This window comes from Grammomys surdaster, unplaced genomic scaffold, assembly GCF_004785775.1.
Source record: "Grammomys surdaster isolate TR1022 unplaced genomic scaffold, NIH_TR_1.0 127, whole genome shotgun sequence".
Lineage (NCBI taxonomy): Eukaryota > Metazoa > Chordata > Mammalia > Rodentia > Muridae > Grammomys > Grammomys surdaster.
This window is the reverse complement of record NW_021604585.1, coordinates 7,996,597-8,014,083: the sequence shown is the minus strand read 5'-3', so window position 1 is coordinate 8,014,083 and position 17,487 is coordinate 7,996,597. Positions and strand designations below refer to the sequence as shown.

General features: G+C 37.1%; 1 protein-coding gene across 1 annotated transcript in view; it reads right to left on the bottom strand.

The window, feature by feature from the left end:
• Gphn (gephyrin) overlaps positions 1 to 17,487 on the bottom strand; it is a 442,000-nt gene that overhangs the window by 38,864 nt on the left and 385,649 nt on the right. Inside the window, exon 17 of the mRNA XM_028788870.1 lies at positions 7,590 to 7,711. Coding sequence (XP_028644703.1) covers positions 7,590 to 7,711 — 122 coding nt within the window. The remainder of the gene's footprint in view (positions 1 to 7,589; positions 7,712 to 17,487) is intronic.

The following is a 17,487-nucleotide window of genomic DNA, read 5'->3' as shown; positions in this document are numbered from 1 at the left end:
AAACAAAACAAAACAAAACAAAACAAAACAAAACAAAACAAAACAAAACAAAACAAAACAAAACAGGATAAATGGCTTTCTGTGGTATCTATTAGCATACCAAAGCTCATGCTAGCCTTCAGGCTCTCAGCTTCTCAAATACCAGTTACAGAGTCCATGCTGCCTTCCTGGCCCTTCTTACCCTGCCCACTACCCTAAACATCTCCAGCTCATCAGTATCCTTTCCTCCAGCTTTTCATTCCCAGATAACGCTGCCATTTCAGCCACATGTTCTTTGCACGCTCGCTCGCTCGCTGTCTGCCTTCTTCTTTTGGTCCTCCTCCTGCTCTCCATCTCCTCCTCCTCTCTTGGCCTGGCCCTGTCTGCCGGCCTTGTTTACTTTCTCTCCCTCATCTAGCCCCTCCAGATGCTCCTCATATCTACAATAAAAGCCTTCCTGTCAACCACACTTGGAACCCTCCTGCTATACTGTATATAGAGAGGAAATTCCTATTGGTATAGTACTATCTAGAGATAACTCCTTGAGGAAACAAAATATCAAGGCTTAAGGATTCAGAAAAGCAACTGTAATAGCCACTCTTAAAGAAGTCTCCCATTAAGAATGAGAAGACTATCTTTTAATTAAATGCATGTTCGTTAAAGTGTGAAGAATTCTTTGTTAATGAGAAAAATGAAGAGTTTTTCAATAAATGATAAAAAAATCTGCTGATCAAAATTTAAAACTATATATTGAGCAGAAGAGTTCATTTCAAAAAAAGTAGGCAGTTTATAAATAACCAATTAAAGTGAAGCCTAAACTCTCGTAGTTGATTAGAAAAGTCCCTCTTTAAGAACTTTAGGGAAGCACTAAGAAGTTAAACATGTTTGGCTCACAAATTGGAAGCTGTAATGCTTTGCCCAAGTAATCAATGTACTATTAAGTCTACCTTGATAATTTTTGCGAAATGTGCCAGTTTTATAAGAACCCAATTTGCTGTCTCAGTACTTGTTAATCGTCCACCTCGTGCTTTAATGTGAAGAGGCAGCTTTACAAATTGGCATTTGCAAGGCTGAAATTCAAATACAGTCTAAAACAAAGCCAAGTAACTCAGCAGGATTTGCGTGGGGCTGGCTTCTAAGAAGTCTTCTTTTCCAGAAGGGGGAACATTTTACTTAATTACAGGAAGGAATTCAAGTCTTGAAATGTTACAAGGTCTAAGTCAGTACTAGAGAAGCTATGTTACTGAGTTGTGTCTTAAGCTGAGGTACAAACAGTATAATAGTTAAAAACAGTTTTTGGAATGAAATGAATTCAATTAATACTGAACTTAATTTTTTAAATTAAAAGTGATTTTATTTTATGTGTGTGATGTTTTGCTTGTGTGTATGTATGTGCCCGAGAATGTCAGGAGAGAGCTTTGGATCCCCTGGAATTGGAGTTATAGACTGCCATAGCCTCCATGTGGGTGAGAGGAACCAAATCTGGGCCCTCATAACAAGTACTCTTAACAACTGAGCCAATTCTGCAGCCTCGAATGTAATTTAATTTAATTAAGGTTGTATGCAAAGTGAAGACAGTATAGGAAAAGATGGCCGATTGTCCTGTCCAAGAGATGTACCCTCACCAACTGCTGCGGACATACTGACTATCAACACATACTTTGTCCTATTAATCGAGAAGCTTACTATTATTTGTTGGGAACGTACACACATTGACTCAATATAACAAATTCTTTACCTACTATAGCCTATATACATGATAGCAACTATAAAGAAAATATAAAAGTTGAAACTCACATATGCCCAGATGACCAATATTTTAACTAAGTGTTGGCCACAACTCTGTATTTCCTGGCATGAAATGGCACTCAGTAACTCATGCTGTCTAGTAGGACAAACAGGCTGACTGATTATGGAACCAGACGGTTCTCATCTGTTTTGTCTAAGCTTGACTAGTTTTGTATTCAAGGAAGGGAAAACAGGATTCGGGAGCCAATGTTGTTACTGAATGGGGACAGGAAGCCATAGGAATGGAGAGCCATAGGAAAACTTGCCTTAGGAGAATGGACATAGGAAGAAAAGCTTCAAAAGCCAAGAAAGCATAGATTACAAATGGCAGGATATAAAACTGTGCTAAGAGGCCTAATAGCTGTTTTATTTTTATTTTATTATTTATTTATTGATTTAGTTTTTGGTTATTTGAGACATGGTTTTTCTGTGTAGCCCTGGTTGTCCTGGAACTTACTCTGTAAATCAGGCTGGTCTCAAACTCAGAGATATGCCTGCCTCCAGTTCCTAAATTCTGGGATTAAAGATTAAAAGCCACTTCCCGGCTAAACATACTATTTTAATAAAGTGTTGCTCAAGTGAAGAGAATCAACACTAATAACAGTGGTACTGTTGTGTACTATGTGATAGCCTTTATCATTTCTCTTGATTTCTTTCTTTTTAATTCTACTTTTGAAATCTGAGTTTAATATCTGAAATGTTTGGAAAGTATTTTTATTATTAGGCTGTAACTCCTCAATGCTAAGATACATATTTCTCTTACATTTGTATTTTCAATAACAACTTACTTAAAACTCACAGTTGGATGCACTGAATTTACTGCATTGTTGCTACTTTCTGTAACCCATGGACCAGCAGCTTGGGAAAACATACAAGTTTGTTAGTGTTAGGTCCAAAAGGATCTCTACTCCCCCAAATTCTGGTGCTCATTATTCTCCTCTACCAAAGGAGCAAGTTCCTCCCCACTGTCAGAAGGGACAAATGACTATCTGTGGTGCCTATTAGCATACCAAAGCATATGCTGGCCTCCAGGTGTCTAGTTCTTCTCACCTCCCTTCCCTAAACTTCTTCAGCCCCACCCCAGCTTCTCATTCTTTTAACTCTGCAGTTTAGTCCTTTCTCTTGCTCCCGGCTCTTGGTTGTTTCTTTCTTTTCTTCTCATGCACACTCCCTGCCCCCCATGGCCAAGATTGGTCTGTTATTTGTGTTCAGTTCACTACTTTATCTCTCAGCTCTGGGCTCTTCCAGATGTCCCTAGCTCTCTCTCCAGGCCTCATATCTACAACTGAAACAGTCCCCTTAACCATACCTTGGAGCAGTCACACCTTCACTTTTTACAGTTAGAAAGTCTTAGCCCACTCCAGCTGATTCATAAATGGGGTTCTCATTAAGACCAGGTAGCTTATGTCCAGATACAGTGAATGTTTCCTGGTGACTGACTACACAATGAGTAAGCTGTATCACTCTTAATTCTAGTCTCCCTCAGTCATTAGCCATCTGATACACCACAGTCAAATTATTTTTCTAAAATAATGACTTATTATACCACTCCTGCTTTTAAAAAAAAAAGCTTCAAATTCAACTAATCTGGGCAATTCTAACCCCAAATATGTGCCAAATTTATGTGTATTCTTTCTACCCCCAACATTTTGTTCTAACCAGTCTGGCCTATTATTGTAAAATTTATAGTTTCTATTTGGATTAACACATCATCTTTTTCTATATAGATACTACCAATCCTTCAAATTCTTGGACTTTATAAAATTTGTTCTGACCACCTAAGCTTAGAAATTGTTACAGCTCTTATGACATATTTTTATCATGCTTTCAAATTATAGCAAATTGTGCATTATTAACCTCAAGAAATTTAGATTCCATTTCTTCCTCTGCACTAACTAGCTTTATAATGTTAGATGAATTTCTTCTTGTCTTTTTTTTTTTTTTTTTGGTTTTTCGAGACAGGGTTTCTCTATGTAGTTCTGGCTGTCCTGGAACTCACTCTGTAGACCAGGCTGGCCTCGAACTCAGAAATCTGCCTGCCTCTGCCTCCCAAGTGCTGGGATTAAAGGCGTGCGCCACCACCGCCTGGCCATTAGACGAATTTCTTAACATTGCTGGGTTTCAAAATTAAACTTTAAGGAAAAAAAGAAGACAAAACAAAACCCTAGAAACTCCAACGTATTGTGTTCCTTATAGTGTGAGCAAAATATAGAGAATATATTTTAATGTAGACTTATTATTTCTAGAACACTTAAAAAATACAGTGAAAAGCTACTTGAAGCCTTCCTTTTATAATTCTCACTGATTTATTAACTCACTTTCTTCTTTTAAACAAAAAGTACACAAGACATAGGCAAATGTTATAGGCTGCAGAAGTGGCCCCAGAGTTAAAAGCATTGGCTGTTCTTTCAGAGGATCCAGGTTTGGCTTCTAACACCCACAAGGCAGCTCACAACTGCCTATAACTTCAGACCTAGGGATCCAATGCCCTCTTTGATCACCATAGCACTAGGCATACATGCTGTATAGACATACATGCAGTCAAAATATCCATACAGATATTAAACAAACAAATAAATAAATGACTGGCAAACTTTAGGTGAAATTGGTTTAAACAGTTATAACGCTCTTCTAGTTTATGCTGACTGAAAACACCATGGAAAATGACAAGAACAAGAGTTACAAGTACAATCATACAGAAACTAAAGGCCACACTCAGGACTCTTCAGATGACAAGAATACAAGGGTCACTTTCTACCCTTATCTGTCAGAGCTTAGCATGGTTCTGTGCTTGAAAACATTCCTGAGCTGTTTCTCACCCAGAGTTCCTCCCATGATTACTTGTTTCTTTGCAGAGCTTCTCACAGAGGCTTCTGTATAACAATATTTGCTTTCATTAGAAAAGGGAATACATAGCAAAGAGAATGAAGAGGCAACCTACACAGAATATCAATAGCTGTACAGTGATGTACCTTGTTTCCCTTGCTAAATTCCCAGTACAGATTTTCATTAGAAAAGCAGTAAATTCTTTCCTCCCACATTCCACCTCTGAGTTCTAAACCATTCATCTAAGCTTCTTTAATACAGCACTCAAAGACTGAAAAAGTCTATATTAGCAACACTCAAACAACAACCCTGTTCTCAGTTTTATATAAAGCATTGTCACCAAATAAAAGGATATACACTAGAAAGTGGCATATTTCTCTGAATTGCCCAATATACTGGTTTTTATAGTTTGTTGTTCATTATACTTTCAAAGTATGCTTTGAAGTTAAATTTACAATTTAAAATCAACATTATAAGATCACCAGGAAATATCTATCACAAATTAATGAAGAACTTGACATCAGTGTTAGATCATAGACCTCTCTCCCATCTCAGCCTCCCCTACTCCCTCAGCTCTCTCTGGGGCAGAGAGTTGACGAAGCATGCTGTGTGTTCTTGCAGTTTCCCTCCTTGCAGTTGGAAACACCTTTGAATTATAACTTTACTTTCAGTGCCTTGTGACTTCTGGCATGTAGGCTAGGTTACCATGATATGGAACTTTATCCTCCCACCCTGAAAATTCCCTTCGTTCCTGAATCTGGAAGGAATGAAAGGCCTGTGTCCCTTGAGGGCCTTGATGTTATCTCTTCTAATTGGTCTCCTACTTCAGGATCTCATCACTCAGGAGTCTCTAAGTCTCTTAATAAAGGACAATTCAGCCCTTTTCCACAAACCTGCTTTTTAAAAACGTTATATCTATTAGTACACCAACACAAGAGTACTTTAAAGGTGTTTTGTTGTTTTGTAGTAAGATAATGTCAGTAATACAGTCTACCAAGTACCTAAGTACTTTAAAAAAGGAGAAGAAACAAGAAAAAAGTGAAAGATTCCCCCCAAACCAAACCCAAAACAAAACAAACAAACAAACAAACAAACAAAAAACAAACCCAAACATGGCTGCAGTAGCCAAGACCCTTGGTAAACAGAAGTTTGCCTGTGCTATATAACACGCATATACACACATGCATATACATATACACATACACACATGCATATACATATACACACATGCATGCACATTACATACTCCATGAAAAATATCAAACCAAACCAACGTGGAAAGTGCAGAATGAAAGTAAGAATACACAGAATTATGGGTCAGATCAGTGCAATTTAGAGCTAGGATATATAATAATATGAATAATAACTAAAAAGCCCCCTTACCTTTACATGTTGTAAAGAGTTTATAAATGCACTTGAGGCAGGGGTTGCACCATTGTTTGGTGGGAACTAAGACGTTTTCTGCTAAATTTGTTTCTTGCTTATTTTATCCTTGTGGTTTTAAAACTCTTAAATCCATCCTACTTCTTCTCAGAAGTGTGTGTGTGTGTGTTCTTTAAGGTTCTATCTATGTCAATATTGGTTTTAGGTATTTGAAATTTATATTAAAAGACAGATTACTGATTAGGTCTAAATTCAAAGAACAGGGTATTTTTCCCCTGCTGTGAAGCTCTTCCCATTTTCTTTCTAGGAAGTCAGTCTCTGATACTAGGTGACTTGCAAAGCGGTCATCAGCTGTGAGCTTCTTTAAACAGTCAGGAGAACACAAGAATAAGGATTTTCAAAAGGAATGAAGTTTAAAGACACCTCAAACAATCTCAGGAAAGAAGAACTTTAAACAGTTACTCATATGATATTGATGTTCAAGATGTGGACTGTGGCCACTTCACATCTAGGATGGGTTAATAATGTTACTACAACATACCTTGTGAACTGAGGTCAGAGCCTCATCTTAAAGAAAGGATCAATGCATAATGAGCTTTCTCCAGTGGTAAGGAAGGTAAGGGAGATAGATACAGGTGACAGATACTTGGTATCCATCACTTCAGTGGATCTTGTTTTATTTTTACTAGGTTGATGTTTAATTATTACTACAAGTAGTGACCGTCTAGAGAACAGGAGTTTGTACCTTATGAAAAGGGCTGAGTAGCAGTGTTGCTTAGCAGTGGCATGCTCAGAAAATGGAGGCTTATTTTTTTTTTTTAAATGATGAGACATACCATTGGAAACTGAAAGAAACATTTGGAGAATTTACTAAAGATCTGAACTGATTTGGTAGGTAGGGGGCAATGTGCTTTTAAATATGAGCAGATATAGTTAATGGACCTCTTTTGCACTTAAATAGGTGAAGCTGGAAGAAATTTGGGTTACACAAAAGATACAAAAATAAGCCCAAGGAAAACAAATGTGCTTAAATGTCAAAGAATCAGGTAATAACTAGTTTTGATAGTTTTTCTTAGACTTCTTATTTGTGTTTCCAATGTCTTTCTTGAAATAAATGTATGACCAGTAATGGCATCATCACCCTTATTCACCAGGATAAAGTCAATTACATATATATATATATATATATATATATATATATATATATATATATATATATCAATTTAACACACCACAGCAAACTGAAATATTTCTCCTTTTGTAATACCCATTTTAAGAAATATTTATTATGCCGGGCATTGGTGGCACACATCTTTAATCCCAGCACTTGGGAGACGGATTTCTGAGTTCGAGGCCAGCCTGGTCTATAGAGTGAGTTCCAGGTCAGCCAGAACTACACAAAGAAGTCCTCTCTTGAAAAAACCAAAAAAAAAAAAAAATATTTATTACTAATATAGTCTATGCATCTCTATAATCCTTAGGCTTCTGAAGAATGTGACCAATGAAAACCACATTGTTCAATCTGTCTCTTTAGCACCAAGTCTAGATACCCCAGTAATCTAAACATTTGTATTTCAGAATAACTACTTTTGAAAACAAAATGTTGTACTTACTTGTCTCCTACAATCCCCAGGTTGATTGTTGGGTAACCATGTTCCTGAATTGTTGCTAGAAGTGTTGATCGATTGCTGTCCCGAATCTTTCCTGGTAATAGGTCGTCTTCAGGATTTAACAGCTACAATGTGAAAAAATAAAACACTAATTACTTTCTTTATCTAATGTTGCTATTATATTGTAATGGAAGAAATTAGATGTGAATTAGTTTAGTATCTGGTTATCTATGGCAGCATCCAGCATGTAGAGTTATGCTCAAAGGATCTTTGAATAACTATTGTTTAAGTAAAGGACAATGGTAGCTGGGCAGTGGGCCAGATTTCACACTAGCATTGGCTATAATTTGGCAGTGGTGTCGAGGAAAAACTGGGCTTTCCTAGAAACTGATGATTATAAAACTCTATTTGGTCTGGAATACTATCTTCCAGTTTATCTTAAAATAATTTTTATGTGTATGAGTATTTTGCCTGCATGAATGTTTGTGTTTGTGTTCCTGGTGCCCACGAAAGCCAGAAGATAGCACTGGATTCCCTGGAATTGGACTTACAGGTGTTTGTCGGCTGGGAGTCAAACCTTGGTCCACAGAAAGGGCAGCCAGTGTTCTTAACTACTGAGGAATTTCTCTAGCCTTCCTCCAATTTATCTGACAATGAGAATATCTGATATTCTCAAGTTCGAAGAGAAAAACCATTTGCTTTTTTTCTTTGAAGCTTTCTTATGTTTTATGAATTGGAGTCAATAGTATTAAAGGAAAACTTCTTTGAAAAAAAACATATTTTGTGTCCGAACATAAACTTAAACAAGGAATACAGACATATTCTATTATCTATCTATCTATCTATCTATCTATCTATCTATCTATCTATCTATCTCCCCATCCACAATTCCATCTCTCTGAGTTAATATCTACTAGTGGTGTCAAAAAACAGAAGAAAACTTATTTATGTTAGGATGTTTTAATAAGGAGTCAGCTTAGTCAGTATAGTAGGAACAACTTTGGATTCAGACTAAATACAAATTACCTAAATTCCTGGCCTTAATATTCTCATTTATAAAATGACTTTACAGGGTACCTGTAAAGTACTTGTCAGAATTAAAGTAATAGTTTATGTAGACTAATATGATATATTACTGATTATATATCATTAATATCAATATATTACCAATATTATAATACTAAACACTACTATATAGTATTATTAATATTAATATGTTATGCTATGTTATTAATGATTTAATAAATGTGGTTATTTTTTTCTCATGATCAGAGTATCTACTTTCTCTTTGGTTCTCATACTGTCATTTCTAGGGGCTAGTTTACACCATACTTGTTTACAGTGTGCGCACAGATTCTTAATGACTGCAAAATACTTAAGAAAAGGACTCCTTAATTCACTACACACACACTGAAGAATAAGTATAAGTTATATTTTGAGGGCCAGTAAGATGGCTATCAGCAGGTTGTAGAGGAATTGTAATCTAGTGACATGATGCTCTGGTAAGGGATTACATCCAAAGATCTAGTCCAGTCAGAGTATAGGCATGCCCTGGATTATAGTATGATCTGGCTGGAATGAAGACATGCCATTAGTACACACTTATAAATCCTAATAATAAAGATACAATTAGTTTGTAGAAGGAAACAGCAATGTATGAAAGTGACATCTAATTGAGGGGCAGACATAATGACAATTCAGAGAAAGATCTGACAAAATGAGTAAGAAGTAAGATATGACAAACTCACATGAGAATAGTAGAGGAAGTGAGGATACTTAAAAGTAGTAAGAGAGAAAAGGTGGTGGTGGTGTGTGTACAGCAGTTTTACCAGGACAGTTTTACAGACAGACTACACAAGAATGAGTGGAACCAGAAGATTAGCACATATTGCCAAAGTTAGTAAGAGACCAAGCAGAGCAATTCAGTTGGAAGCTGAGAAAAACCATATTGAATCGGTTAGCTTAGAAGATTAGATTGTATGGAGGCTAGAAGCTTTCATGCCTAGGCCTAGGAGAGTTGGAATAGAGAAGGAAATGCTCTGGGCTCGCTCAGCCTAGGCTGTGTATTCACACAGCTTGGGTGTGGCTCTCATCTCATCACTTCATCTGAGAAAATACAAGAGGGTAAAGGTACTTGCCCAAAGTCTGATAGCCTGAGTTTGGTCCTTGAAACTCATGTACAGGCAGAGGAGAAAAATGATTACACAAAGTTGTACTTTTACCTTCCCAAATACACTATAGCACGTATGCACCTCAATTCTCCCTAATAATAATAAATAAATAATAGTACTTAGAAGTAGACTGAGAAGGAGGCAGAAGGCAAGTCTACTACCTCAGAGACTTTGTCTGTTAATACATGGAATACCAGGGCAGGAACCATAGTCTCCCCTTTAATCTTCTTTCTGATTCAGTAGAGATGCTACGAATCTAGACTTTTGGCTTCATGTTAAGAAGTAGCGGCTCTGAAACTATTTTCTTCTAAGGAGGTTGGAAAACAACTTCCTGCCATGTTGTATCACCTAGACGTCTTCCCTTACACACTACACTAACTTATCTTTATCATGTGCTGTAGGGTACTCTAACCCACTTTTACATGCAGTCACTGGCAGTGACTGAAAAACTGTTGTTGCTGTGCTGATTTACATGAATTTTCTGATTCAACTAGCAAAAGTATTAGACTCATAATTTTATAAAGGCTATGACCTGCCTTTATATAAAGAAAATTGTGTCTTCATATTATTATTCTTATCATTGTTATTAAAGTATTTATTTTTTCCTCTCTGTTATATTTTTGAAAACAGTTCCAGAAATAGGAGAATAGAGATAACTGGAAAACCAGTACTTTGTAAAATTGACATAATGAAATAATAATTGGTTAAAAAAGGGAGTGGAAATCAAAGAAGCATACAGAATTAAATAGAAGGCTAAATATATTAAAAAACCCCACAATTTTCCTCTTTACAACTTAATCCTATTTTCTGTTATATCTCCAGCTATGTCAGGAATGGTGCTTAAAACGTTATTACAATTAAAATACAAAGAAAGGAAAAAATACAACTGTCTCTCTCATATATATATATATATTTTTTTTTTCACCACCTCCAAATCTTGTTGCTTTCCTACCATTTAAATTTTCCTTCCTTCTTTCCCTCCTTCCCTCCTTCCCTCCCTCCCTTACTCCTTTCTTTCTTTCTTTCTTTCTTTCTTTCTTTCTTTCTTTCTTTCTTTCTTTCTTTCTTTCTTGTATTTTTCAATGGTACTAACTTCCTAGCTTGCATTTATTTATTTATTTATTTATTTATTTATTTATTTATTTATTTAGAGACTGGGCTTCTCAGTGTAGCCCTGGCTGTTCTGGAACTCATTCTGTAGAGTAGGCTGGCTTCGAACTCAGAAATTCGCCTGCCTCTTTGGACATTGATTTTTCCTTTGTAGTTTACTCTTTCTCCAAGAAAGACCTCAATGATTAACCCCCTCCTTCCCTTCCTTCTTTCTTTTTTCTTTTCTTTCTTTTTCTTTTGTTTTCTGTTTTTTGGAGACAGGATCTCACTGTACAGCCTAGCTGGGAACTCACTATATAGACCAGGCTGTTCTCAAATTACAGAGACCCCTCTGCCTCTCAAGTGCTTGATTTAAAGATGTTTGTCACCGTCATGGCTCTATTCTACTTTATTTTCACATTTTCCTCTACTCTTTTACCAACATCTCCACAGCAACAGTCCAAGTCTCCAGTTCTAGGCATTCAGTACATTATATCTGAGTTTTGTGAAGTCTTACAACTCAGTGCCCTGCCAGAAACGTCTTTCCTTCAGAGGAATGAAGAAGAAACATGAACTTGCAATACCAAACTATGTGTTTAACTCTATTTTACCAGTCTCTTCTTGGACTGTCCTCACTAAATCTCTTTGAGAATCACCCAGTAACCAACTTCAGTTCTCAAAATCAGGTATGTACACTGTTGTAGCTCACTCCCTTTAAGATACTACTGAGATTTTGTAATATGGTAGAGAAATATGTCATCTCAAAATATGCCACTTTGGTATAAAGATGAATTGTGATCTGAAGGCAACTAACTGAGATGCGTAAGAGTTTCTCAGCAAAGAGCAAGTATAAGAGCTCTTTGAGGCCAGGGGTGGTGGTGCAGATCTGTATTCCAGTGCCTGGGAGCTGGAGGCAGGACAGTTAGGAGCTCAAGGTCATCCTTAGCCACACAGACGGTAGCTATATGAGACCTTGTCTCAATGCCCACCCTCCAAACCCATCAATCAATAAATGCAATAAGTTAAAGGAAAGGATTTAGGCAAGAAGTCTTGTCAGTAAGGTTTTCTTTTTGGTTATGCTTCACTGAATTCCTTTAGCCTCTTTGTTCAGGGGATACAGTGGTTTGAATTCTCAATGTCCCCTTGTAGCCTCATATAGATTTGGACCACAGTTGGTAGTGTTGTTTGGGGAATTATGCAACCTTTTTAGAGGTTTAGCCTTGCTAGAGGAAGGAAACCACTGGAGGGCCAGCTTTGAGGTTTTATAGCCATACCTCACTTCCTATTTTCTTTCTCTGTTTCTTGTGTGTAGATGATTATGAGATGAACCAGCTTCTTGTTCCTAGGGATTGTTGGCAAGCCTTTCCCATCATTATAGACTCTAGGCCCCTAGAACTGTATACTAAAACAAACCCTCAAATTTCCTCTGCTCATGGTACTTTATCACAGTAACAGAAAAGTAACGAATACAGATTTCTCTGTTAATGAGGTCACTCATTTTGAATTATGATATTTTTGGTTGAACTCTCAAAATTGGTTATTTTTGTCATAAAATAAAGACCTTAGGACATTTTGTTTATTTGATCGGATATGTGCTAATTTTTTCCCATGGTGAAGAGCTGCTAGAGTTTCCATTTGATGCCAGTAAGCATCTTCTCTACCGACTGACTACATTTCTATCTGTTTCTAACATTGATTATTAGTCTATAGTCCATTGATGTTATTTGATAAACTGGACTGGAGAGAGATTTCTTCTTTACCCATTCAAGATTGTTAAATTTTAGGGTTCAATGTTGAAAGTTCAATTTTTATGTTTAGCTAATGAATTCATGCATTCATCAAATAATGAACTACCCACTGGTGTTAATTCTAGCTTGTTTGGCCATGTATTTATTTCTAAAAGACATCCTTTCATCAAGGACAGGTGCAGTACTTGGAGTACTTTTAACATTAATATTAACACAAAATACTTTTAGAACAAAAGGGGAATATAATTTTAGATATTCAATGATTAGCATTTTATTATTATGCAAGACTTCAAAAGGAAATCTGCAAAGAAAGGTAAAAGTTCTTTTGCTAAATCCTTATGAAGAGACTTGGTCTTAATTTTTTTAAATGGCAAATCCACTTAGTTTATCATAAGAGACCTCCCACTATTTCTGTTCTTCAGAGGTTTAATACTATGGTCTTAATGAGTTCATCACACACCTAAGACTTGCTTTCTTGTACATTGAAATGGCGTTGCTTGCGAACCATTTTTCTGTGTTAAGCGAAGGTTGTAACTTTTTGTAGTCATAACTACTTTCTTCTCCCTTGCAAGCAGCAGCTCTTTTATACACCCTAACTTTTCTTTTTCCATTTTCTAGAAAATTTACTAGTTGCACAAACTAATTTGGTGATATATGTACACCCTAGAATACCCACACTAACTAGATTAACAGCCACCCACACACCCACACACCGAGAGTCATCTTATAAACTCAATGTTTTTCTTTAAATAGCTTTTACTTATTGATCTGAGAAAAATATAAAGTTAGGCTAACTCCCTTGGCTACTCGGTTATAAAGTAAGACAAGACAAGAAAGAGAAACATTTATCACTTTTAAGCATAATTTAAGATTTTAAAGCATAAAACATTCGTTTAGGGCCTGGGAGATATTCAGTTGGTAAAGTGCTGGAGTTCGGATCCCTAGCACCCATGTTAAACAAATAACAACAACAACAACAACAAGAAACAAGTGTGGCCCCTCAGCAAAAGCTTGTAATCCCAGTGGTGGCTGAGCTCTAGCTTTAGTAAGAGACCCTATTCAACAGACAGACAAAACCCACACCCTGAGAACAAGGAAGAGCCCAGCAGGTGATAGCACTTCCACAGGACCCAAGTTCAGTTCCAGGCACCTCACAACTGCCTGTAACTCCAGCTCCATGAGAATCCAACAACCTCCAAGAGCACCCACAGAAACAGACGGACAGATAATAAATCAAAATAAATCTAAAAAAAAAAAAGTTCCTATATGTATGTGTGCATGTATGAATGCAAGTATGATTGAAGAGGAGGAGCTTTGGAACACTTCTCCCCCCCCTCCACACATACACATGGGAGAGGCTAATTAACATTCCTTTGTCAGAGGACTCTTGCTGGATTAAGATTCAGAGGAGGAAGGGAGAGGCTGATTAACATTTCTCAGACCAGATGGAAGGGAACCCACCTGCGGGTGGGGAAGTCCCAGAGCACACAATTGGCAGGATGGACTAACCCTTGCCACTCACAGACAAGGGAGGTCCTTGCCACCTCATTCCCCAAAGACCAACAATCAGTTTAAAAGTCACACTGTTCTGCCAATCATATTGTGCCTAGTCACTGTTCCTCTAGTCCACACCTTCAACTGTATACAAACTGACCAGATGGGCTGCCCGGGGTCGCCACTCCACCTTCTGTGTAGGACGACCCCAATGCATTGGATCCTTAAGATTCCTCTTGCTCTTTGGTTCACTAAGGGGGTCTCTGGTAAGCTAAGGCTCTCCAGCCAAGAGTCTTACATGATTACCCATGGAGTATGTACGATAATGGCCTGAAGTAAAGAAATGCCAACAAATTTGCTCAATGACTGAATTAATGAATGAACAAACATAAATTAGGCCATGAAAGACTAAACAATAAACATACTCAGTATTGGCGACAGTGTAGAAAAAACAAGTTTCCAATACTTAAGAGAAGGCAAATAATATGAGATTTTTAGAGGCAATTAAGTAACAGATGATTCAATGTTTTAAAATAAAGCGTTGACCCAGCAAAGCTATGAATTGAACAGAGTAACGGAACATTCAAATCAATCTGAATGTTCATTATAGCATTATCTATGTTACCAGTAAAAATGGGAAACAAATATCTTTTTTTTTAGGGGGGGAGGGGTTTCGAGACAGAGTTTCTCTGTGTAGCCCTGGATGTCCTGGAACTCACTCTGTAGACCAGGCTGGCCTCGAACTCAGAAATCCGCCTGCCTTTGTCTCCCAAGTGCTGGGATTAAAGGTGTGCGCCACCACTGCCCGGCTGAAATGTCTTATAGTGGACAAATGATTAATATAAGGAACTTGGAATATAGAACTGTTATATAGCCATCAAAGATGGATTACAGATATGAAGACTTGTGACTTGTTATTTTAGTGTAAAAATTTATGACATATAATAGCATTTTGAGTACTGTCAGTTTTATATATAGATATATATTTATATAGGCCTACAGTTACACATATATTTATATAGGTAAGAAATCAGACTGAAAGACTACACAGCAAAATGCTAGCAGTTGTTTCAGTTTTCTTTTGCTCTATACTAGAATATAAGTTTCATAAGGATAGAGACTGTTGTCCTTTTTGTTTACTATTGCATTCCTACAATTGAAGTGGTATGTGGAATATTACTTAGTATATATTAAATAAATGAACACTAACATATTTATCTAGTTTTTTAAATACACTTACTATGATATAATTAAAAAGAGATCAATATATACTCAAAAGAATTAAAGCAGGGACTTTAGAACTATATTTACTTTCTAATATTATCCATATTAGCCAAAAGCATGGATAAGCCTGTAGAACATTTTGTTAAGTGAAATGGACCAATACAAAAAGAAATACTCCTGCCGGGTGCCTTTAATCCCAGCACTTGGGAGGCAGAGGCAGGTGGATTTCTGAGTCTGAGGGAAGCCTGGTCTACAGAGTGAGTTCCAGGACAGCCAGGGCTACACAAAGAAACCCTGTCTCGAAAAAAACAAAAAAACCCCAAAAAACAAAAAAAATACTCTAGGATCATATTCTGGTGGTTCTTAGGGTTTGGGGGGAGGAGAAATGGAGAGCTGTAAAATGGATATAGAGTTTCAGTTATGTAAGAATAAAAACTTTTTTTATTTTTTTGAGAGAGAGAGAAAAAAAAAGAAAAGGAAAAAGAAAAAGAAAAAGAAAAAGGAGAGAACAAGAAGTTGGGTAGTTGGGTGTGTAGGAAGGCAGGGAGGGACCTGGGAGGAGTTGGGTGAAGGGAAAGATTATGATAAAAATATGCTTTAAGAAAAAAAAAAACACTTCTGGGAATAGGAATGTGAGCAGTCAGGTATAGCAGTCCACTGCTCTGAAGTCAGCATTCAGGAGGTAGGCAGCTCTCGGTGAGCTCAAGACCAGCATGGTCTACATAGAGTTCCAAGACACCCAGGGATGGTACCTGGTGAAGTCACTAATGAAGTCAGTGTGTAGGTTCCTCAAAAAATTGAAAATAGAATTATGTGATTCAGCACTACCACTTTACCAGAAGGACTAAGCCAACAAACCACAGACATACTTGCACAGCCATTTTGTTGTTGTTGTTGTTGCTGCTGTACTATAGCTAAGAAATGGGGACAGTATACATGTCCACCACTGGATAAAGATGTGGTACATAGACAAACAAGACTTTTTAAAGACATAAACATGTTTATCTACGTGGCAGTAAATAAGAGTAAACGCCAGGAAACTATAAAGAAGCCCACAGAGTGGAAAACAGCTTTAAGAGAAAAGAGTGAAGAACACAAGAAAGCAAAGTAGTAGGAAAAATATAAGGGAAAGTACAGAGGAAAAGAAGGGCCAGGGTGGTTTGCTGGGTGCTATAGCAAGCATGCAATCAACCAAAATGTAAAATGAGTGAAAACAATATGTAAGCTAATTTAAAAAATCTTTATAAAAAAAGAAATCCTGACATTTGCAGGAAAGTGGATGTGACAGAGATATTATGTTAAACAAAAAAGTCAGATCCAGAAAGAAAAATGAGTATTTATCTCATATGTGGAGATTGTATGTATGTATGTATGTATGTATGCACATGTGTGTGCTTGTGTGTGTGTGTGTGTGCGTGTGTGTCTGAGTGATTAATGTAGAAAGGGGACCATGAGAAGGAAGGGAGAGATCCTAACTGTGCTGAAGGAAAAGAAGGCAAGAAAGCTGAAAGTAGGACTCCCAAGAGGGAGAGGAGAATGAGCAAAAGGGGGACAAACACACAGGGAAGGATAGGGAAGGGGACGAAAGAGAACAAGTTAATGGCATATTATGAAAAAACCATGGGAAACATACCACTTTGCATGCTAAAGTAAAATGTTCACTTACAAAAGAGAAGCAGGTATCTATCAGCCATACATCTCAATGAAAACCAGAACTACCATTTAAGGGGAACGTGCACTGTGACTGGATAAATGATAGCCTTGTCAGATAAGTGGAACTTCTTTCAGCCTCTGAAAATAAATGAGCAGAGGGCTTTTTTTTTGGGGGGGGGGAGGGTAGTTGTCATTGTTTTCTAACACCCAAGGATCTCAAGCCTTCAGAAGAGATACTAGATTTTATTTCTTTCCTTTACCACTGATTTCCAGCATAGTGCATGGTACATAGTAACACCTGTTGAACTAAAATACATAGTTGTAAAAGTAGTTAATTTTGAATATGGGTGGGGGAAGTAGCAACATAGAGAGTACAAAATTTAGATGCAAACATCTCTGCTGCTTAACATGGTACCAGTTAGACACAAGGTTATTAAAATCATCACTATCTTATCAAAACAAAAAGAATATTTGGGCCCCTGCCTGGTCCTCTGGGCTGGAGCAGACACAGAGTCGGTCTGC